A 23116-nucleotide genomic window follows, 5' to 3' on the forward strand; every position below is an offset into this window, starting at 1 on the left:
AGCAAATGTCCACCCACTCACTTCTGCCCCAGAACAGCTGTTGCCCTTCTTTCTAAGCCTTGCTCAGTCTGGCCTCTCTCATGCCACCTTGAGGGTCTTTCTGGCAGCTATTTCACGTTTCAGACATGATGGCTCAACCTCTCTGCTCATCCAGAATTATCAGACAATTCTTTAAAGGTCTCTTCAGGAAGTTTCCTCCTATCAGACGCCCGCCTCCGACATGGCAGCTCAACGTGGTATTGTCACAGATCATGAAGCCTCCGTTTGAGCCAATCCACAGAGCAGACAACAAGTTTCTTACCTGGAAGGTCGTTTTGCTTTTGGCCCTAACATCTTCTCGCCGTGTCAGCGATCTTCATGCTTTCACAATCAAGCCTCCTTATTTGCAATTCAAACCAGATGGGGTGTCTCTTCGGACCAATCCCTCTTTTTTGCCAAAAGTGCCTACAGATTTCCATCTGAACGAACCTGTCTTCTTGAAGACTTTCTTTCCGAATCCACAGTCACCGGCAGAACAACGCCTTCATTCCTTAGACATCAGCCGTTGTCTAAAGTTTTACATTTCAAGAACTGCCCCCTTCCGCAAATCAGATCAGCTTTTTGTAGCATATGGAAGAATGCGAAGGGGACATTCAGTGACAAAACAGACACTTGCAAGATGGCTCTCAGCAGCCATATCCTACTGTCACCAACAAGCTGGCAAGCCTTTACAGGGTCCTGTGAAGGCACATTCAACGAGAGCGATGGCGTCCTCCACCGCCTTGTTTGCCGGAGTGCCTCTACACCAGATTTGCCGGGCGGCAACGTGGTCGAATAGGCATACCTTTACCAGACATTACTGTTTGGATTCCATCAACGAGGCGGATACCGCAGTGGGGCAAGCAGTGCTTCGCCATCTCTTTAAATAAGGTGAGCCTCTGTTCCCTCCTCCTTTCTCTTCTGTGATTGCTATATGCTTTTAAGCTATGTGTTTACTTCTTGTGAAGATGCTTGCAATCCCAGTGCTAAGGAGTTACTGCTATCTATTCTATTCAAGCATGTGAATCTATGAAAGACACCCCTAATACTGGAGAAGAACTATTGTTACTTACCTGTAAACAGGTGGTTCTCCAGTATTGGTGTCTTTCATAGATTCACATGCGACCCACCCTTCCTCCCCTCAGAGGCTCTCTTCTCCTCATACGCTATTATTACTAGTGCTACGAAAATCTGAGGGCTTGAGCTTCTGAGGAGAAGGTTCTAGAGGGTGCGTGAGCCTGATTGGCTGCAGTTTGGACCAACATAATGACACTGATATGTTACAAATGAGTTTTTTCTCTTATACTGTCTTCCTATGGAAGTTACCATTGTAGAGGTTTTTACAGTGTATTATCTCTATTTTATTATTATATGATATTATCATTTATGTTATATTAGCATTATTGCTATTTTTTATATACCGTGGGACTCCCACTTCGACGACGGGGAATATTCAAGCATGTGAATCTATGAAAGACACCAATACTGGAGAACCACCTGTTTACAGGTAAGTAACAATAGTTCATATTGTCTGCTTCCATTTCTTCCTTTTATTTGTTTTGTTGATGTTCAGCAAGTCAAATCATAATACTGGCTTTTAGTGGAGTGAGTGGTTTCATTGACTGTGCACATTTGCATTAATTCATAAGTACCCTTAAGTGTGTACCATTAATTATACAGGGTCTCCACAGTTGGTCCTGGGGGGCCGGCTCCATGCCTGATTTTTAAAATAACGACATTTATCTAAATGGGAATATGCTAAGAATCTAGCATGGATCTGGCCCGCCGGGATAGACTTTGAGAACCCTGAGTTAATAGGTTCTCGGAAGTCTAAGGCAGGTGTCTTAACCTCTCTGCTATTGTCCTTCATGCCACCGTCACTGTGATGCACAGTGTGACCTGCAGCGGCTCCATGTGGTGGCATGGGGTGGACTAACTCCACTGTTCTCTTGTGGTTTACATCTGGTACTGATTGGCAATGGTTAATGATCATGTGGTGCTCTCTGGTACCTGGTGTCAGTTTTTAGTTTGCACATGGCGAGTGTCCAAGGCTTCTTTACGCATCATTACATTCCGAATCTCTGGCATTTCAAAAGACAGGTAGATTCTGGCGCTTTACACCACTGTGCCAGTTTTGCAGCCCCTGCCGTTTTCCAGTCCAAGTGCTTTTAAGGCCAAGGCAATTCATTGTGGTGGAAAAACCCATACGAAATGCACAAGCATATATCTTCATCCTTAAAATGGCATCTGTCATGCTCACTAGATGAAGGGAGGTTGCACGAGGAGACCCAGAGAAATATTGGTGAAGCATGCCTTATGAGCTGTCGGAGAGCCTTCAGATCAACTCTCTGGGCCTTGGGGAACCTCACCACATGGAAGGACACCCTCCTGGCAATGACTCCAGAGACACAGCAATCCACCGTCCATGTTGCTTGTATCTTCCTTGGTGTGAAGGGTTTGATGCAGCCAGTCAAGCCTCTTCTATGCTCATCTCTAATGAGGAAAGAGAGAGGGGCAAAGTGCCTAAATACATGTTCTCACGATGAAGCATGATCGCTTATTGGTTTTATATTCTTTGAGGTTGTATTTATTTGTTTTAATCTACTTTCCGCGATCATTGTTTGAAGTTACCATATTCATTTGTATTCTTTATGAAGGTTGTGTTATAGCTAAACATGACAGAAGTAATCAAACTCCAATTTGAAAAAGACTTTTCTATTAATAAATAAACAATTTTGTTACTTGCCCATCTGAGGTTTGTTGGTGTGTATTGTATTTCACTTGCGGTGACTTGTCCCATCTTCTGAAGCAAAGGATCAGAGTTCAGGCCTGCAACAATTGGGCAGGTATAAAGTGTTTCTACGGACTGTCTATACGATCCACGCAGGTTGCTGGTTCTGGTGATTGTAAAGATAAAGCGAGTATGCCCATTATAGCTTTTCAGTGATCATACTGGTGCATGTATCGCCCGAATTTACCACAAATGGATTCACTGATATATTTGTGTTTCGACATAAGTGAAAACAACTAATCCAGTCTTAAGTTAAAAAAAATCTGCATGGTTCATAGAAGGTGTTCTAATAGTTCAGGTAAATCATTGCCTAAATCCAACACAGGCTCTGTTTGAATATTTTTGGTATTTCTGATTAGTTTCGAACATTGATAGGTTTAAGTCTGCGTCAGTTTCACATAGGAAATGTGGTCCCATTATTTAGAGTATAATTTGAGAATCCAAATGAAGATTCTTGCAAAATGTAATCGGGTGTGGAATTTAATAAAATATCTACTTGTCCATGGGGCAGGTTGCTTCATAAATCTACTTGTCCTGTAACAAAATCCACTTGTCCCTTTTTGTGCCATGTAATGCGGCAACAAATTACGGCAGCAATCTTATTTAAGAGTTCTGATATAGCCTCTCTAATTATGCCAGGGCTCGTACCATAGGGTTTGAATACTAGCAATTCCCTTATGTTGTCACGTTTCTGCAGATCTACGTACTGGGGCTGAAGGTAAGCAATAGTTCAAGGGTTGGAATGCCCTTTTGAGTCTGTACAAACCTACTAACTTGCATGTTTTAAGGGTTTTCACCAACTCTTTTCTAATCTTTTCCCATACTTAAAAAGGTTGGACATTTACTTCTGACAGTGGCAGACATAAAACTTTTTCCATGGTTGGGAAAAAAGTGGTTGGAGGAAAAGTGAACTTGAAACATTCAGCATTTTCACATGAGCAAATCTACGCATGCACATTTGCTCATGCTAAAATACAGTTCACGACATTTTTCAGGGATTACTATTTCTAGGCCTACTTCTGTAAATTCTTATGAATTCACGGAAACTGTATATATGCACTTAATGCAAGGATATGTACCATGGATGCATTTTTGTGACTTTCTTTAATAATTGGGCTTCTAATTAGGCCTGGCGTTAACCATGAAATTTTGTAGTTAATAAAATTCTGTCTATCTCTCGATTTCTCTGTCTATCAGCTGGCTTCACTGTGAGTGACAGTATTCTGCTCTTACAAGGAGCATATTGGCACGCAAAGTAGTTTAGTTCAGTGTCCAGAATTGCTGTGGCAATGGGTGCTTTTTGAGACCAAAAACAATTTTTGCTTTTACCAATGCTTTATAGAATGGTGAGGGCCCAGCTGCTCCCAAGCCGATAAGGTTTTACAAAAACCATGTCTAAACAAGTCACGCATTGGCAAAACCAAAAAGCTGACCACTAATTTCTGACCTACTGCCTTTGCCAATGCTTGTTTATTTTTGTTTCGCATAATTGTATTTAAATTGGTTACACTGATTTTCCATTATGAATATTTTTGGGAAATACATGCATACATCAACATGTTACTAAATAATGCTGCAAAGACATGGCATCTAAAATCTTACAGTAGTTTACTAAATGGTTTTTTTCCTACTTGCATTTTTTAGTAAACATTTTATTTTGAAAGCAAAGAATCATCACTTGCTTTCAAGCTTCTGCAAATATTTGCATATAAACAGAGAGCATTCTGGGAGCATTATACATAACCTCATATTACTAAACTTTGAAAACGTGTGTACACATTTATACTGGAACCACCGTCAGAAGTGCAGGCCGAGCTTACAACATTTACTTTGTGCACACCCTAATAATAAGGGTTTTGCATTAATGAACCTTAAATACAAGTTTGAACAACATAAACACATGGACACACGTTACCTTAACTGTAGACCATGCCCTTCCCTGATTCGTAATGACAGCGAAAGGGTTAGTGCAGTAGGGCGTTCTTGTACCAAGGGCAAAATACACATGAAAACGTGTTGCCCTGGACCCTAAACAATATGTCCCGGGCTATAGGAATTTCACATCCCTGTGTAAAATGTAATATGATTAGTACTGTACCCCTTTAAAATTACTGAAAATTACTGAGCATTATCCGAATGCCCCATTCCTGCTGCTGCTGCTGCTGGTGGTGTGGCCCTGGAGAGTTTCTTGATGTAGTTGCTCTGAGAGTACCTGAAAATACATCCGTACTAGTCACATGTGTGCATCAGACTGTTGCAGATTAGTGGAACTGGTCTTCCCACGTCACTGCACTTGGCCCTACTGCACAGTGTCACTGATGTAAAGGGATTGCCGTTAATAGACAGTGTTGGGTCGCTATCTCGCTAGCAGCAGCAAAAACTAATGTATGCAGAAACATTGGTGTTAGGTCAGTTTACCCACAGTACATGAATAGCAATTAGAGCTTCAGTGAATAGTCTCATGTAGACTTATTGTTTATAAAAATAGGTGATCAACTAGGGATGTTTGACATTGTGTGGAGCTTCTGTACCAGAGGGCTCCATAATGATGGATGTTAGGGTCCCTCACGCTGCTGCTGTGTTTACACTGCTTTTACACTATGCACAGTGTTTCTAGTACATATTCCGGGACACACCTCTATCTTCCTGTGTGGGACCACATGTACCATTTGCCTCTGCTGCAGATCTAGTCTGCTAAATGATCTAGTGCCATTGTCGGCCAGCCACTCATCTTACTTCCTGCATCCTATGACTACTATTACACCTTCTGATTACTACTTCGGACTCCAGGCTCGACATGCATCCGTCAGACTTTTATTTCTGGTGATACAGGTGTCACTGGAAATATACATGTACCCACACTAGTTGATGCAGAACCCTATAATACACAGAGGTATACCGTAACCCTCATGTCCGATGACTTCTGCATAATGTCCCCACAACTGGAATACAGGCGAGGACCCTTCCCTGACACCCTTGAGTGGATATTGCTCTCCACATGGCCTCGTTATGATCCGAACGTGGCCACCACCCATCCATTAATGCATGGAAAAAGGGGTTAGGATGTGTTACACAGCCATTTGACAGACCCTTGTATATTGTCGGAGGACAATACCATCTGTACTAGACAGTCATGGGTGTTGTCCTACATGGAATACCATCTTGTGTTTGACATATCAACGTGACTTAAATTGGTGTATACCAAGAGCAGCTTCATTTGCAAGAATATGGAGACCATGGAGGCTCCTGTTAAGGGTTGGTACCTGAATTGCTCCACGGGCCTCTTGATGTGATACCAGTAACGCCAGCCTAGAATAAGATGCCCAGCGCTGAACTCTGTCCCATTCTTCTTTATCTCTGCAGTTCTCTATTGACTGATCGCCTAGTTTAAATTTGTTGGATTTAATGTTCATTTTTCTCAATCCTTTGTAACTTTTGGACTGTATCTCCACGTTCGGTATCCGTTCGGTATCCGTTATCATTGTGGTTCGTTTGTTTCTTGTATAAATACATTGTCCCTGTCGCAAAAAAAATGTGTAAACTAAATAAGTAAAAGGTGTAAAAAAGTAGAATATAAGTTTTCCACCTTCCTCCTTGTACAAAACATAATTCTGAAAAGTATATTTTATTTAGTGCTGTCTAATAATGTAAACAAAAGTCTCATATTAATATTAGGTTTCGTTACTGGGGCAATAATGAAGCTCAGTTGATTTGTTACAAAATGTTAATCTTTTACCCATTTTCAGTGTCTCTCACTGATCAAAAGTTGTCCTTAGTATTTTGCAGGGGTAAAACCTTTGCCAAAGTTTGCGTATCAACCTCATTAAGTGACGAAATAGCATGTTATTTCTACATATGTATATAGAAACGGCTTCAAACAAATGCTGCCGGTCCCCCACAATATGAAAAATAGCATATCTGTTTTAAGTGAGTACAATGATTTCAAAGTGCAGGTTATTAACCTTTGAAAAGAATAAATGCATTTTTTGAGATGTGTCCTGAACTTCAGTCCTGCCACAAATGGTGTTTTGAAGTCTGGAAATTGCTTTCCTCCGTATAAGGTTTAACTCCTTGTGTTGCCTGAATAAAATAATGCACCATACTTTGGTTGAATTTAAGCTGCAAATACAGGGTGCAGACTATTTTCGATGTGTTCAATTTAAGATCCTTTAGTTTTCGATGCATTTAGTTATATTAATGTGAAATGTCAATGGTGGTTATTTTATGCTTGTGTGGCAGCAAAGATAGTGAGAAATAAGAATGATCTGATTTGTCCAGGATCACACCATTTTGATCTAGCGAAAAATCTGGCTGGCCTTCAACTTAGATTTATGGTTTCACAGTTGACAAATTTACCATGTTTGCTTGAAGGTTTTTGATTCAGATCCAGAACGAGCATGATCAGTGTTTCTCCCAATAACCCATCTCAATATTAGCTTTCTTGCTTGTCAATTTTCCTTTGCACTCCATTCACGTGCCAAACAATTTAATTGTATGGTCACCAGAGTGCCTGACCAACCCTTAACTAAGTCAGTCTATCCTGTTTTGTGATCAGTCGGTTATGCTTTCTATCATTGTAAGAAATAAACTTCACCAGTGGGACAGAACATCAGCACAATAATACCTAGCTATAGCTTTGTTTAAGCAGAAGCGTCCATGTCTGGGAACTCTACAGAAATTGAAACCTCTATTGACGGAAATTCCTATTGTGATGAACTCTAGCAGACTTGCGCACTCTCTCACACACTCCCTTTCTCGGTCCTACACACCATCCTTTTTTGAAGACTATCTTGAACCAGACTGCATTTGCCCTTTGGCCGTTTGTTCAAACTCTCTGCGACCCTGGTGGGCACCTGGCTGCTTCCAGATTGAGTGATGTTATGCACAATAAAGTGTCTAGTGGACACTTCCACTCCAGAGCAACTACCTCCCAAGTGTGCAAGTCGGGCTCTGAGGTGACCTCTGTTGTACCCTTGTGATACTGGTGGAACGCTTACGGCGATGCTTGTGATCATCCTATGTTGCTGATCCGTTTCATCAGCTTTTCTGCTGATAACAAATCAGTGTACAGAATACAGGAAACACTGAGTTTAGCTGCTGTCATTTATACTTGAAATAAAATGCAACAAGATTTAGGCAAAGATTTGCGCACAGTACTTTAGAAGCATCCCGTTCTTCTTCCTACATGCTGTAATAACCAGGTATTACAGTGTCTGTCCAGTCTCCGATGCTGTGCTTTTTAATTTTTCCGCCTGCTAAGTCCCCCTGTTTGTGTTTGCTGTTGGTCTAACCTAAGAGACCACTTGTGTTCCATGTAGTGCTTGTTGGCAGAGTTCAAGACTCTTGCTGGGCCCAAGGAAACAAAATATTTACCCCACTCTGATATCAAGGAGTACCCATCGTTCGTGGGATAAAGCACACCTCGTGTTTGGTTCCAGCCCATCAAATTTGGAGAACTCCCTTTCTTATGCCGATCGAAATTCTTTGTGATTCCTGATACCAATTCCAATGACAATGATATGAGCAGAGAAGCAGCCCTCATAAGGGCTTCTGTAGACTGCAATGAGTACTGTAAACACCTCTGGACCTCCTACCTTTGCTGTGCCCACAGCTTGCCTTGGCCAGGTCTGACTTCAGTCTGGGGCGGATTATGAGACACATTGAGGTCTCCAACTTCCACATGCGTGGTTTCGAGGTTTAGCAGCCAGTAGCCATGTTCTCAATACAGTAAGCTGATGAGCACTCACCCTGGAGTCCCCAAGGATCACCCTCAGGACCCTCGCCTCCCCACCCCCATTGTATCCAGATCAGGCCCCGAGACCAAAGGAACACTGCAGAAAAAGAACAACTCCGCTGCGACTGGTTGATTTGGAGCGCTCATCGTCCTTTAAAGTTTCAATAGCTCAAAGAACCGCAAGGTAGAAGGGACAGTAGGAAGGTCTTCAACTGGTACTGCTTGATATACTGTCTTTTTGTCCCACTAAAGTCTCAAACAGCAACAGTATACATAGGATCGCTCATAACATAGAACAACCAAACTGCATTCTGAAAAATTAATAGAAAGCACAAGTAACTCTTCTTATTATTTTTGGAAAGTCTGATTTCTTTTATCTTATTACAACGTCAGCAAAACTTCACGTGTTGGCTCAGCCTACTAGTCTTTAAAGGAGCAGGTTTTAGTCAACATTACATGTTGCAAACATTATTCGTCACCAAGGCCACCTGTCGCCTGCGATATTCAGTCTCCTGGTATCCTTTGATGCAGCCATGTGTTCTTGGATCTCGGCTAAACAGCGCGTTTGCTGTCTATTCAAGACATGCTATACATACTTTGTAGGCTTTAGCCCACCCGTAGGCTTCCCATTTGCTGGCTCCATTGTTGCTATCCCTTTCTGTCTCTCCATTTGTCCATGGCATGCATTTGTCATGCCTCTTCCTGTGTTTAGCATGGACTGATTACATTTCTATAGGTAATTTTCTTTAATTTTGCGAAGTCTTCTTCTCTCACTTTACACTTGTTTGTTATTTTTTTCATGGGTGCTGTCACATTAACACTAATACGGTTACATTAACACACTAACACTGTCGTGGTAACATCAGTTAGGGGACCAAATTCCACTGAAAGACAGTCACATTGACACCGCCAGTAGCTCGGAGCTCAGGCATTGCGGAGACCCATTGGCTTTGCTATTGCTTGTTGTGGCATGCTGCCATTGACTGTTTATTGAACTGTTTGAAAATAGTTTTGGGTTTTATCTCAAGAACACCATGAGCTGGGAACCTCATTTGTTTCACCAGAAAATATTACATTTCATCAGGTTTTTTTTAAGTTATTAAAATAGAAGTATAATGAAGAAGCAGACTTTCCAACAGGAATGTTTGACTGCTTGTCAAACTATATTGATTGTGGTAATTTGCGTTGTTTTAACCCTTATGGATTTGATGTCAGCATAACCAATACAATATGGAGAAAAGTCTGAGTGGTAATATTTCAGATAATTGTCGTGCATCAACCTGTAATTGTTAAAAACAATATTAAATGACACAAAATACTAGTGTAAAAGGTGTTTCAATTCCATCTCCCTAAGTAAAGGTGGCTGCATAGTTGGTTGACTGTTGTCCACTTGTGCACATTTTGGGCCAGCTTATGACATTGGGCATCCTGGGTCTGATGGAGCACCCACAAAAGTAAGAATAATACACCATGCTGCATAATACGAACATCACTCACTAACTTTAAAAATGTGTGCAGTCACTCAGGATCCTTTTAAGTTAACTGATTACTAGAGCCACCCATAGTTCAGCCAGTTCACGTGTTCCAAAAAAGCACTGTGACAACAAGGTATTCCTGTCTAATGTTGAATGTCCCCGTGATTTTTTATCTGTTTTTGACTGGCAGACTATCATCGTTAAAACCATTTGACACCAAAGTGGCTTATATGGAAGGGGTCAAGTTGAGAGCTGACTTCTCGGTGCCCTCCTCCTCGAAACAAGGTTGTGATGGATTGGCACAGTCGAGTTGGGAATTTCTCCTTGCCCCATGTGCTCCTCTTCTTGGTCATCCTTAAAGAGATAATTTAGTATTGTTCAAATAAGTACAATCTAGATCAGACACAGACTTTATCTGCTGTCATAGTCTGAGGTGCCGTGCTGGGCTAGACTCAGATACCACTGTATCAGAAAAGTTGATGGTGGGGGCTTGTAGAACTGGTAAGATGGATTCGGCGCTTCCAGAGTAGAAGAATCCCCCCCCCTCTTTTGAGGATGTAATAAATGGTTGTGCTTATCTGGACCGGTTCTGGTATAGTGTCCTCCTGGTGCACTGGATGTCTGCCCCTGGCAGCTGGGTCATCCCTGGAACTCTAATATTGTCAACACAGCAGGGTAATGCCACTTTTCTGCCCTGCTTTTGACATCTTAGGGTGGCAGACATTTAAACTGCCATGTGATGCACTGGTTTGCTGAGGACCGAATTAAAAAAGTGTTTATGTATGAGTCATTTGCATCATAAATTAGAAGCCAGATGTCAGGGTGGCTTGCCACCAGGAAGAGCCAAGGCAGCTGTTTGCAGCGGCTTCTTCGGATAATGAAGCAGATGTGGGGCCATCACTGAAGTGCAGCAGGCTATTATTGGGCCATCTAAATCAGTGTCCCTTGACACAATTGTCCCTGGAAGCCTCCTGCACGGAATAGCAACGCGACCATAAACTGGCCATAATTCAAAGGAAACGTCAGGGAGTGCACATAAGTATTAATATGAAGGTTTAATTAAGTGATAAGGGGAGGACTGAGAAGCAAGGTATACATACAAATAGAAACCCAGCTGAGCATGTTTGCGAATTAGTTTCAATTGCTGTGTGGCAGCGGCCAACAGAGAGAACTTGAATAGGTATCGAGGGCTGTGGTCAAGGCTTTAGAGCAACACCGTATTTTCTAGGAGACCGAGGTCTACCTGCTGCCTGGGGCTGTAACCTCACATTTGAAACTCCTGATAGGATTCAAACCCATAGTTACAAATAAGAATCCAGAGGGTTGGGACAAAGCTCATAGTCTTGTGTGTTTCATGATAGTAACACAGTTGCGTTAACCATGTAAAATTCCAAATGCTATTGGGATGAATTTGCAAGAATTATCTCCATATGACAACAGTGCCTGGAGGGCATCAGCGATAATTGACTTAGACCTTTTCCAGTTATATAAACAAATTATCATCCATGCAGGTACCTGCTGTGATCCTGTACAAATAGGAAGAAGTCATCTTTGTCAGACTAGGACTTGTGATTCACAATCTGGAGACAGTCTGGTATTAAATGATATTTCTATACTACAATGACCCACTATGGTCTGGTGTGAGCACTTTTTTTTAGAGCTAACATCTTTTGATTGTTCACTACTTAATTTATAATTTCAGTGTTCACAGGGGCTCATCTGGTAGACGTAGGCTCTAGGTGCATTGTGCACCTGCAGGAGTAACTAACTTCATTCACCTGTTGCAGAGACACTTTTCTGTAGATTGATTAAATCTCAAAGATTCCAATGCGTTCTTTGTTGTTGTATTTTGTTAGTTTCTTTTCTTACGTTTGTTTGCAGTATAAATCCGTTTCACTCATGTTTATCTTCTAACAAAATTTCGTAAAACCATATGATTTATATTCTTCATATATCCTGCAGCCGAATTCCCATATCCAATGTATTTCGTGCCTCTTTGCTTTATAAACGGCAAATCTCTGTAAGCAAAAACAATCAACCCTAACAGAAAAAATATCTTGAATATTTTTCTCCCTGTTGTTTTCACACACCTGTCTGGGATGTGCAATAATCTTCACCAATTCTAGGTTAGTAAGTGACATTATTATACATCTAAGCTTTTAATTCAGAATACACCATGGTGGACTTTACCACCACCACCACCACCCTCACCCGGGTAATGCATAACATTCCATAATCAAAATGTGCACGGTCTCACTCAACACAACTAATTGAAAAAATCATATGACATAAAATCCAGTTTCAAAACACCATCATACTCCTTCTCAGAATCGCATAGGTCCAAGGGAACCAAATCCTATTTATGTGGTAGAGTTGCACCTAATTCTGTATTTAACAGTGATCTGAAATATTCATTAAAGTACACGAAAAAGTGATCGATGGAATGCTTGAATTAATCTTAGCCACTGTTAATTACTTGGGGTCGCATCCCAATCCATGGTTATTTTGCACACCAGGTCTCCTCAGTTTGCACCGAGCTGAATGCAAACCTGTCTTGAGCCTTCTCCAGTCAGAACAGTTCAGCCCAAACTGCCAGGCCGGGTCCTCCCTGAACCAGAACACAAGCAACCCAGGATGGTTTTGCTCTAGTTATCGGCTCATCAGCCGGGTACAGCTTGGTTCCAGTGACACTGTGCATTGGATCCACGTCTGGGCATACCCATACCACTTAAGGCGACACACTAAATAGTGTACAAACTGTGGTGTATGGAATGCTTGAATAAATGTCAGCCATTGGTTATTACACAAGGCCACATACCAATCTATGGTTATTTTGCACACCATGTTGCCTCAGTTTGGACCCAGCTATATGCAAATCAGTCTTGACCGTACTCCAGTCGGCATGGTGATGAGGCAATAGCTAGGGCGTAACAGGTCCTGGGTTGCTTGTATTACTGATCAAGGAACCTGACTTGACATTACAAACTAGACTGTTCTGTTGAGTAGGATCAAGACTGATTTGCATATAGCTGGGTCCCAACAAAGGTAGCATGGTTTCAAATGAATGATGGATTGGGATGCGGGCAGAGTGATTACCAGTGGCTGAGATAAATTCAAGCGTTCCATCCATCACTGTTTTGTATACTTAATGAAATAGTCTTTGGCAGAACACCATGATTTATGACATGAACAGGCACAGCCAGCCAAATGGGGACATAGTGTAGCAGGTGGGTGTTACTCTAGGTGGCCTCTAAAAGATGGTTCCTGGAGGCATGTTTGCTCATTCAGTTTGAATTTCTCTGGAGCTGCCTTTGCTGCAGAACATCTTAAGTTGTGAACTCAATGGATCACAGCGTATGCTATCAATGTGCAGCCGTCTCGTATGAGATCGAATGACTGCTTTGTTGATAGTTTTACGTGCACTTATTTCTTCCTAATGTTGCCACAAGTATAGACATGGATGATTGTCTTGTGGACTTCAAAAACCCAAATCTTGTTGACATTTTTCTTTTCCTCCTAGTCTATTAAGCAGGTAAGATTTAATAAAAACGTTAAGTCCAAATATCGCCACGTTTTTGCATTGGGTTTTGAATTGACCCAAAAATGCTCTGTTGCGCACCTTGCACGTGTCATACTGTGCTCAATAGAAGGTTAAAGTAAACCATGCTGGGTTTTTTTCCTCGTGCATATGCTACATATTACATTGCTCCTTCTTGAAAATTTCACAAATGTTACAAAAAAGTGAACATAAACAACCAAAGTACGCACCGAAACTTCATTAAAAAAAACATTAAGACATGAGCAAGAACAGGATTAAAAGTTACTTTTTGAATAAAAACAATCACCTTGTGCATTGCAGCAAAAAAAGGTCATAGTGTCAACAAACAAAACAATTTAGAAATTAACCTCCCATCCAAAAGCGAATATGAGCAAAGTACGTGAACAATAACACAGGGGTGTTTACCTCCGATCCAAAATGGCCAGGTCCATGTGATATTTCCCAGAGAAGCACCGAGGTTTATATTTTGTTAGTTTACCTGATGTGATCTTCTCAAAATCCTCCATGGTGCTGGCCCTCCTGGGCCTACTATAGGACTCCACTGCAGTAAGACATGTACAGTAATAAAGAGGGTCATAAGCAGAAGGTTTTTGGTAATTTTCGGAGTATCTCCTACGACCATGTTGTTAATGATCAAATGACATTTCCTTTGACGTAGACAGATAGGTGCTAATCTCTTAAAAACAAATCGGGATCTGGGAGTAATCAACAAACCTTGATTGTTAGATTTTAAAATTCTTCTGTTGGAGAAATACCTCTTTTCTGTGTTCTGAATTTATCAGGCCAAAGTAAATGGCACCCTACAGAACAGGTACTGGTTTGTAAAATGTCTCAAAGAAGGCAATGCAGAAATGATTATATATTTTTTTTAATTTTTGCCTAGAGACACATTTGTGATGCGCAAAAAACATTCTTCCCTTAGTGAGCTCAACTTTCTGCTACTAGGGGATTTGACACCATTCCTAACCTGCACATAGAACGTTACTGTAATCCAAATGCAAATTTACCAAGGCCCCTGCCACTGGGGTGGTTCTCCTTGGTTATGAAGTGTGATATTGTTGGCAATTTTTATTGGAAAGAAACGTATTTATTATTCAGCTCCGATTGAGGCCCCAATTTTTCACTAAGGCTTTGTGGGAATCATATAGCAAAATACTTGGATTGAGAAGCTTCTGGCAGGTTCTTATTAATCTTTTTATACTCAACGTCTGCGTGTGCCTTGATTTTTCTGTCGCTAAATTGGATGGCCAGGTTTATTAGTGCAGGCGACTTCTGGTACCACTTCTCTCAGATACAAAGAGGAGCCTGCAGGCCTTGAGATGTCCCTTATGAATGCTGAAGAAAGGAAGTGATAGCAGTAAGTCTTGAGGGGCGTGAACTGCTCAACGAACCATAACTTCTATCCATGCTACCTGTGGTCCGTACGCCCCAAACAAATGGTTGAAGCTCATTTATGACAGGAGTCTACCTAGTCAATTTTGTGCATAGACTTGTGGACAGGCGGTTATATCTTTAGAAAATATGACGACACTCTGAAAATATAATGTCTGGATAATGAGTTGGGGCTTCAACAATCTGGAAAGCTGATTATACCTTTTTGCAGGAGGGTTTCGTACACAGAGTCATCGGAACTGTGTTAGAGAGTGGATAAAAAAATCACTGCTATACCCACATTGTACCTTATTTGCCTACAGCTCATAGTATGGGAGCTAGATGTTAGTCTCGTCTATCTGATTTAGGCAGCTGCTGAGTACCAGATTCTGTTTATCGCAGAATGACTTGCTTGTAACCTCTAAAGGCATGCTGTGTATGATCACTTTGACTGTGCGGCACGCATCCTCCTGCATGATAACATCTGGAGAGTTACTGTGCGTTCAGTCATCCTCTGTCACCAACTTGCTTATTTTTAGCTGCCTTCTGCCAGGTAGCTGTGGTGTGTTTGTGGGAGATGTGGTGCCAACACGCACAAGCAAACTGCCTTACAGTGTCCTCTGTGCTTGCTCTTCTTTTTAGGAGCCCAACTTGAAAAGTTGATGGAGAATATGAGAAGTGACATTGCCAGCCATCCTCCCGTTGAAGGATCATACGCACCGCGACGTGGGGACTACTGCATTGCCAAGTTTGAAGATGGAGAGTGGTAAGTTGCATAGCATAAATAGTCCAAAGCAAGGATAAAACCCAAATTCTTCCCCTTCCTTTTCATCTGGACTTGCCTTTTTATTTTCGATCCCCCCTGCGTCTGTTCCCATCCCCCTTTCATTCAGCTCAAACCAACCCCTTTCTTTCCTTCCTTCTCTCTCACGCACAAAACACGTGTGTGTTAATTACCTGCGCAAACGAAAATGAATAGTGACATTAGGGACCCCAAAACTAGGGTAAATTGTTGAAGTGAAATTTAATTACCACAAAATGACAAAGGGCAAGCATTAAAGCCAGACGGTCCTATACAGAAGGGTTAAATACCCATAATCCCAAGACTGAGTAAGAATTAAATGATGAACTGGTTTACCAACGCTTCTTCACAGTGACCTGATTGTACGGCTAATTGGAATAATCACAAGAGAAATTCAAATGACCTCAATGACAAAGCAGCATTAGTTACCAAAATAGCGTTAATGGAAAGGCCTGCTATGCCCCAAGCAGTACGCCTAGTCTCGACTCAAGTACCCACTATCGGCAAGGAGAATTACCTCGCCTGGCCACCAGAGTGCACATAAAATGATCCAGTTGCCCAGCTGAAGAGACATGGTGGCTTTAACTGTTGTGTGACCTGGATGAATGACTTCTATAGGTGTGCGTGTGTATGTATTGATGATCCAGTGTGGGTCCGAATAATGGAGTGGTCTTCATGGGCCAGCCACACTTGCTGCTCTTCCAAACCCCCTGTGAGTAGGGAAGAATGCTGAAGGCTGTAATGTTTGTGGTACATTGACGTCCAGATGTTTCTCAAAAACCCATCCTGTGTGAAAGCTTCCTGAATTGTGGGTAGTATGTGCGTTAATTGTTTTTATGAAAGGACTACCTTAAATTGCCAGTTGGAGTTCTAAGTGCTGGCTTAAATCCTCATTTAAAGTGGAAAGCACTTAGATTCAGGAGAGTCTGCATATAAGCTACTAAATAGAGTGAGGGCGCTACAAGGGCCCCTTCATCTGGAATGGAAACCATCACGATGAGTTACCACTTACACCCCCAGTTTGCTTAGGGTCCTCACCTTTTTGGTGGCTTGGGCTCAGCTTATCAGGCAGTCCCCTTGTGAAGTTCGATTGCAGAGTTTGCAACAATATCAACTATAGTGACAGATAGGCCACACTCACAATTAGTCTTGGGGAAACGAAGAATAACATTTTAGTAAATGGCAAAACATTTGAAACCAGCGGGCAGTTCTATTAAGTCGCTGGTTTCAGAACAGACCTGGCAAAGGCTGGGTTACCAGTGGAACGATAAGAAAAGGCTGATCTGGCTCACAGTGTCTGCCTTCCCGTTGGTGAAAGTGGCAGGAAACTCCAGGAAAGTTAAAAGATCACAGTCAGAATGCATAGGAATCCATACACTCGAGATACACCGTTTGTATTTAAAGCAAAAGGACTGTCAAAACTTCAAATCATACTTCATTGGTGTACAATGGGTGTGCTTTAACAGACCTGGCACCGAGTGGCTAGGTTTCGATTGACTCTACATGGAGAGTGCGGCAAGGGTTTAGAACTCTCCCGCCCCATCCCCCATTTTACGCACCACCAGCTCCTCCATGGCAAATTTTAAGAATGCGCTGAAGCTTCTCTTCTAAAGCCACTTCTACTCTGCTTGAAGAGCGCCTCACTCATTCTCTCCCCAGCTTTCTGAGACTGTTACGTTCTCCTGTGAACTTTCTTCTGCTCTCTGCTTCCACCTCTGTGTATTTTCTATATGATTTAATTAGTTTTCAATACATATATGATTTTACTTTGACATCTCTTGCCTGCTTTCTGCTTCTAAACACATTGTTTGATTGTATTCACTTTTACTGTATGTGGAATTCCCTATAAATTTTCAATTAATTGTTTTGTTATTCAAAAATAATGTTATTGTTTCCTTTTTATAATCTCCCAGTTTTCTTTGTAATCTCTTGACTTTCTCTGTGTAAAGTGCTCTAACGCCTCGCACTATAAAAACTGCATAAATAGCTAATGCAGAGGCAGCCTCTGGTTCCTAATGGTATTTGCTAGTGTTAGTAACAATTCCGAAGAGACACTTATTACACATTACTTTCCCCAATAAGTCCAGAACATGGGTAGTAGCTTAAAGAGGTTCACCTAAACCCATCACAACATACTTCCGTTCCTTGTTTAACACAGTACCCTGACCTGTATTAACATTAGAATAAACTGTCAATTTATAATAAAACCAATCTCATATATGGAAGCGCAGGTTTCAGTTTCTTGGACCTTACAATAATCTTCCAATCTCTCCTCCGAACTCATTCTTCATATTCATTAACCCTTCTCAGATTCTCCTTGCCCCTGCTTGATCCCTCCACAACCCTGATAACCATCCGTCCCTCTCGTTACATTTCACATGTCTTTACCATGAACTACTAGAGTAGTGTCATTCTCGCTCGCTACTCTTTTCAGCTCCAGAGAACAGTTCTCCACGTCCTTTTCCTCGCCTGCTAAACCACTCTCTCCATCTCTTCCACCATACATCACAGCTAATCCCTTCTAAGCTTAGCATCATGTCTTCTCCTATGCCCCACTTTATGCAGCACTCCATAATAAACCCGCTTTCTTCGGGGACCCATCTATATATCATCTTCTAACTCAACGTTCCTGCCCTGCCATGCTGCAAAGTAAAAGTTGACTCCCCTTCCACTGGATAAAGATTTATTCTATTTCTAGCTCTTCTTCCTCTAATCACTCTTCATTCATTTGGAACAATTTCCAGCAGCTAGGTGCATGCGCTAACTCGACAGCAAGCTAAACTACTTCACCAGGTGCCTTGTTTTTGGAACAATTAAACTGCACTTTCACACAGTGATTTATCTGGGCTTCCTTCTCTCCGGAACACTAGCCAACATATGTTCTCCAGCTCTACAACCCTTATTACCCTGGGTACAATTTGACTTCTGACCACGTACTATAGCAATCCACCATGTTCACTGTATATTTCAAACGTCCTCCCAAACCTGTGTAAAACCCAATTCTCCCAAATTTGCTTTTTTCAGTGCGCTCCGAGGAACCTCATAAGAACCTACAGAGCCAATTGTACCTCTGCCCTACATCTAATCACTACCCAGTGAGACTCCACTATCTTGGCATGACGCAGAAATGTGTCTGGTGTGTTTTGGAGCCATTTCGAGACTCAAACCTTTTTGTTCATTCCAGCCCGATATGATTATTAACCTATATAGGAAACCCAAATCAGCCCATGTTTCTTTACTCCTTCTATTTCAATGGCATGCTTTTGAGGGCGTGTAAGATTCTGGTAGACGCTCCTCCCTAGTTTCAGGCTTTTTAACACTAGTATATCACTTTAGTCATGTAAATTGGGTTCTCCATTCTTCTCTTCCAAACCACCTCTGCAAAACACTACCATAACTACCTGAGAACTATATCGCCCACATTTCCTGCTGTCTATCATATTCTTCTTTTATATACTGTTCCTATGTATTTTTATGTACTCCATTTGTAACTGGTGTAATTGATGCTTTGCTAACACTGTAAAGCGCTCTGTTACCTTCGGGTCAAATTTGCGCCATGCAAAACTCAATAAAATAAATGTCATTCTTCCACCCCTGTGGAAAAAACGTCCCACACCCGTCCACTTTTAATACCTCGTTTTGTTGGGAGGGCGGTTTCCAGATAGTCAGGTGCCTTTTGCTACCACATCAGTATCGCCGCATTTTGGAATGCACTACCTTAAACTTGCCCCCCGTGTTTGAGCTCTTCTTCCTTCGAAGGTTCATTCTCATCATACACAACAGATCCGTGCTAATTTCCAATTTTACCACCACTTGGATTACCTGCCACACGTAGTTCTGTGTGTTTGAAATGTTTGGCAATGCTTATAATCCTATCCTGTGTTTTGTTCTTTCAAGGACAAATACTTTTGAATTTTAAGATTACATTCTCATGATTTACTCATGTAGCTCTTTAAATGTACTCTTTGCTTCCATCGTATGTAGTGCTACTGCTAACACATACGGTTACCCTATCTTGCCTGCCACCTGCGCCCTTTTGAAAAATCTGTCTCTTTCAAAGTCGACATTCATTTTAATACCATAATTTTTCTCAGGAGCCCTCATCACCCTTTCATACTTCCTTTTGTTCTTCCTCCATCTGCAGAGCATCATCTTCAGCCCACCTGTGTCCCAGTAAATGCGTTAAGCCCCTCTTTCCACCAATCCCTGCACGGTGCTTCACACTAACCAGTTCCACCTTTCAGACGCCTCCCCTCAATCCCTTCATGCATTAGAAGTACCCCGGGATATTCCCAAAGCATGGGACAGTACTGCATGCTGCATCATTCCTTAGCTGTGTAATGGATGATTACTCTCCTCTTCAAAACAATTCGATGAAATAAAAGTAACCACTTCGTCACAAATCTGTGGTGGGAATAAAACACTGGTATAATCATAGTTCACTACAAAAAGAGGCTCCGTTCATCTTTAGTACTTCCTTGCTTTCATGCATAGCTTCGTTTTTGCATCACAGACGTCCACACAACATAGATACAACCACAGCCCTCCCTTTCTAAGTGTACACTGTGTTGTCCACCTCTCCTTCTGCACCAGCCCTAGGCTAGGCATTGCTTATGTGTGCCAACTTCTGCATGCACATATTTCCGCTGGTGGTTTGGCTATCTGCACTCTTAATTTGCATTTTTCACTATGTAATGGCAGCACCGGTCCAAGGCTCCGCCCTCGCAGTGAGTCTTTTCACTCTCTCAATTCGTCTCCACTCATCCACCTGCTTAGGCAGGGTCAAGCTACATGTTTATGCGGGAACCAGTTCTAGGATCTCTTGTGACTGATGGTGTGCTTTCCGCTCTCAGCTTGTCCAACCACACAGACACAAGTTTCTCAGTCCTAAGGAGTACGTGTCACGCACATGGGTGCCAGTTGGCGGGTTGGTGTACTCGCTGGCCACTGACCATTGCCCTAATTCCACACCACCTATCAACCTCAAGCAGGTAGTCAGTATCGGGTGACTGCAGGACAACAAATGCACACAGGTCTTGTTTTTTGGTTGTAGTTAGAATAACTCCTGCATCTCTGGCGCCTAAATTTAAATAGGATACCTAATCGATGTGACAAAGGCACACTTGGTGCACAATTGTGACTAAAGCTGCCATTGTGGCTCTGGATGTAGAAAGGAGTGGTTCAGTTTAAAATGAATGTGATAAGGACATGTCCAAGATGGAGAAGGGTAGATTCTGCACCAAATTGAATGAATAGGTGTTGGATTGTGTCTCCCCCACTCCCCCCCACCCCCCATCCTAAATGAGTGCGTTTCCGTGCCCTTGGCAATATGACCTTAATTTTGTCTCGGGTGTCCCCTTAATCTAGCATGTGTCTAGTGAGATCTGGCCCTTACAGTGCAAGGTTTAGGGCCGCCTTGTGTAATTTCTTGGGGCACGCCAAGCGTGCACTCATAGGAAGCATTGGAGTGTGTATCATATAAAGCGGTTGTGACCATGCACCGAGTTTTTGAATCTGTAGTGTGACCAGGCATGTTTCCCATGTTAGTGAGAATGCGGTCTACTGAACCCTCTTGTGTAAAGTTGCTCTCTGAAGGCAAACCCAAAACCTTGCGCCGACCATCAGTGTGTATGTCGAATGTGCATATGTGCAGTGAATTGTTGCATATGTGGTAGTAGGACTTTTTGTGTTAAGTGCTGGGGATTTTTGGGTGTCCCTAGTTTAGAATGACACGAGATGGGTGAGGGCAGTTTTCTCCAGACAATAAAAAAGGTTTTACCTGCCTTTCTATGTCTGAATTGTGGGGACAAAAAGCTACCTTTAACGCATGACTTCTGATTAGTTCTTCCTGAATTCCTGAGTGCTGCCATTTGGTAGATAGATGTGAAGGTGGGTCTCTGTTTCATACTAGTATGTTTCTAGGCAGAGCCTGCACCTTGTCTTAGATTACTGTGTCAGTCAGGTGCCACCCTGGTACAGAGAACGCACACTTCATTGTGCCCATGTTTTGGGTACTCCTGCTTGGAGCCAGCCTTGCACAATTCCTGTGTCAAAAGAGCAGCCTGGAAATTACATTTGAAAGGGAACAAACAGTAACCGGTTCTGAAGCTTTAGACCGTGAATCATTATCCCCTGACTGGAAACTGGGATGTAACCCATTCCACACTGTTCTAGTACAAAGTTCTTGAGCAGTGAAGGAAGTGCTTCACATACTTATGTAGCCACTGTGCAACCGGGGCTGGTGTCTGCCTGAGAGCCAGTCTCCCTCGTCTGTCATACAACATCATAGAAACAGCAGCTGCTTCTTTGATGTTGTATGAGATAGAACAGGATCTGGAGAAAACTTTAAGAATAAAACCAACTCTTGTTCACTTTTTCTTCTGAATACATGTTGGACTTATTAATTATTCTTGCTGGACTCGGTTGTGTGCTTTGGTACTTTTTCCTTGACATGGAGTACTCAACTGCCCCAAAGTGACCACAGCGAGGGATTCCGTCTGGAGGTCCCAATGGCAACTGCTGAGAGCCTCTGATGCCGAAGACCAATACTGACATGCAGTTCTGCCTCATACAGTACGTCCGGCAAACCTTACGCGGCTGCCACTGTGCTCTCCGCGACATAAGAATCATTGCTGGGAGGGTGGGAGTGCAACTTGCAGCTGCCACGAGAGACCAGCAGGGAAATCGTGAGGCTTGTCCTGCACCAGCGGACAAGAGACTGAGGTACAAGTGCCCAATGGAGACTGCAGTAAAAGGAATAAAGAAGACATTGAACCGAGTTGCCCCTGAGCCAAATTCCTGCCTAAGCCCATGGATCATTGAGGATGATAATAGCAGGATCTCCATCCTAATGGGAGGGAGAACTGTTACGTGGAAGGGGGGCAGTTAATGCTGCAACAAAACATAGACAACCCTTGTCAATGAACACAAGAGCGGGTATGATGTATGCACAAAGGGTTTATTTTGAGGTCTTTTGGTTCAAAGGAACAACAATACTCTGTTCTCCCACGTCGTCCACTCCGAGGCAGGGTACTTCACAGCAGCTTGTCGTCGTCCAACTGAACCAAGGTCATCCGGCATGAAAAAAATAGAAAAAGAGGAAGATTTAAGGCAAGTTGTCCGATACTTGCTTTGGCTAAGGGAGGGGAGTGAGGGATGAACACCAACACCTGGTGCCACCACGTGTCGCATTTCACAGCTATGGTTTTACACTGCCATGCATACCACGGATGTCTGCCAACCCTCCCCTTCCTTTAACGGTGTCTCAGCGGTTGAGAGGCGCTTACTAAACCAACCCCGGATTCGTCCACGTACCTCTGGGAGCCACGCTCCTCCAGGAGCGCAGTCGGTGTTCACGTAGTACCAG

At 42.5% G+C, this 23116-nt stretch overlaps 1 protein-coding gene across 2 annotated transcripts in view; it reads left to right on the forward strand.

Annotated features, from left to right (window-relative positions):
* Nucleotides 1-23116, forward strand: part of SND1 (staphylococcal nuclease and tudor domain containing 1) — a 2092018-nt gene that overhangs the window by 1868949 nt on the left and 199953 nt on the right. For both annotated transcript variants that reach the window (XM_078677758.1, XM_078677762.1), the window contains exon 19: nucleotides 15591-15714. In XM_078677758.1, the coding sequence (XP_078533884.1) occupies nucleotides 15591-15714 (124 nt within the window). The remainder of the gene's footprint in view (nucleotides 1-15590; nucleotides 15715-23116) is intronic.

This window comes from Lissotriton helveticus, chromosome 1_1 (genome assembly GCF_964261635.1).
Source record: "Lissotriton helveticus chromosome 1_1, aLisHel1.1, whole genome shotgun sequence".
In the NCBI taxonomy this organism is placed as follows: Eukaryota; Metazoa; Chordata; class Amphibia; order Caudata; family Salamandridae; genus Lissotriton; species Lissotriton helveticus.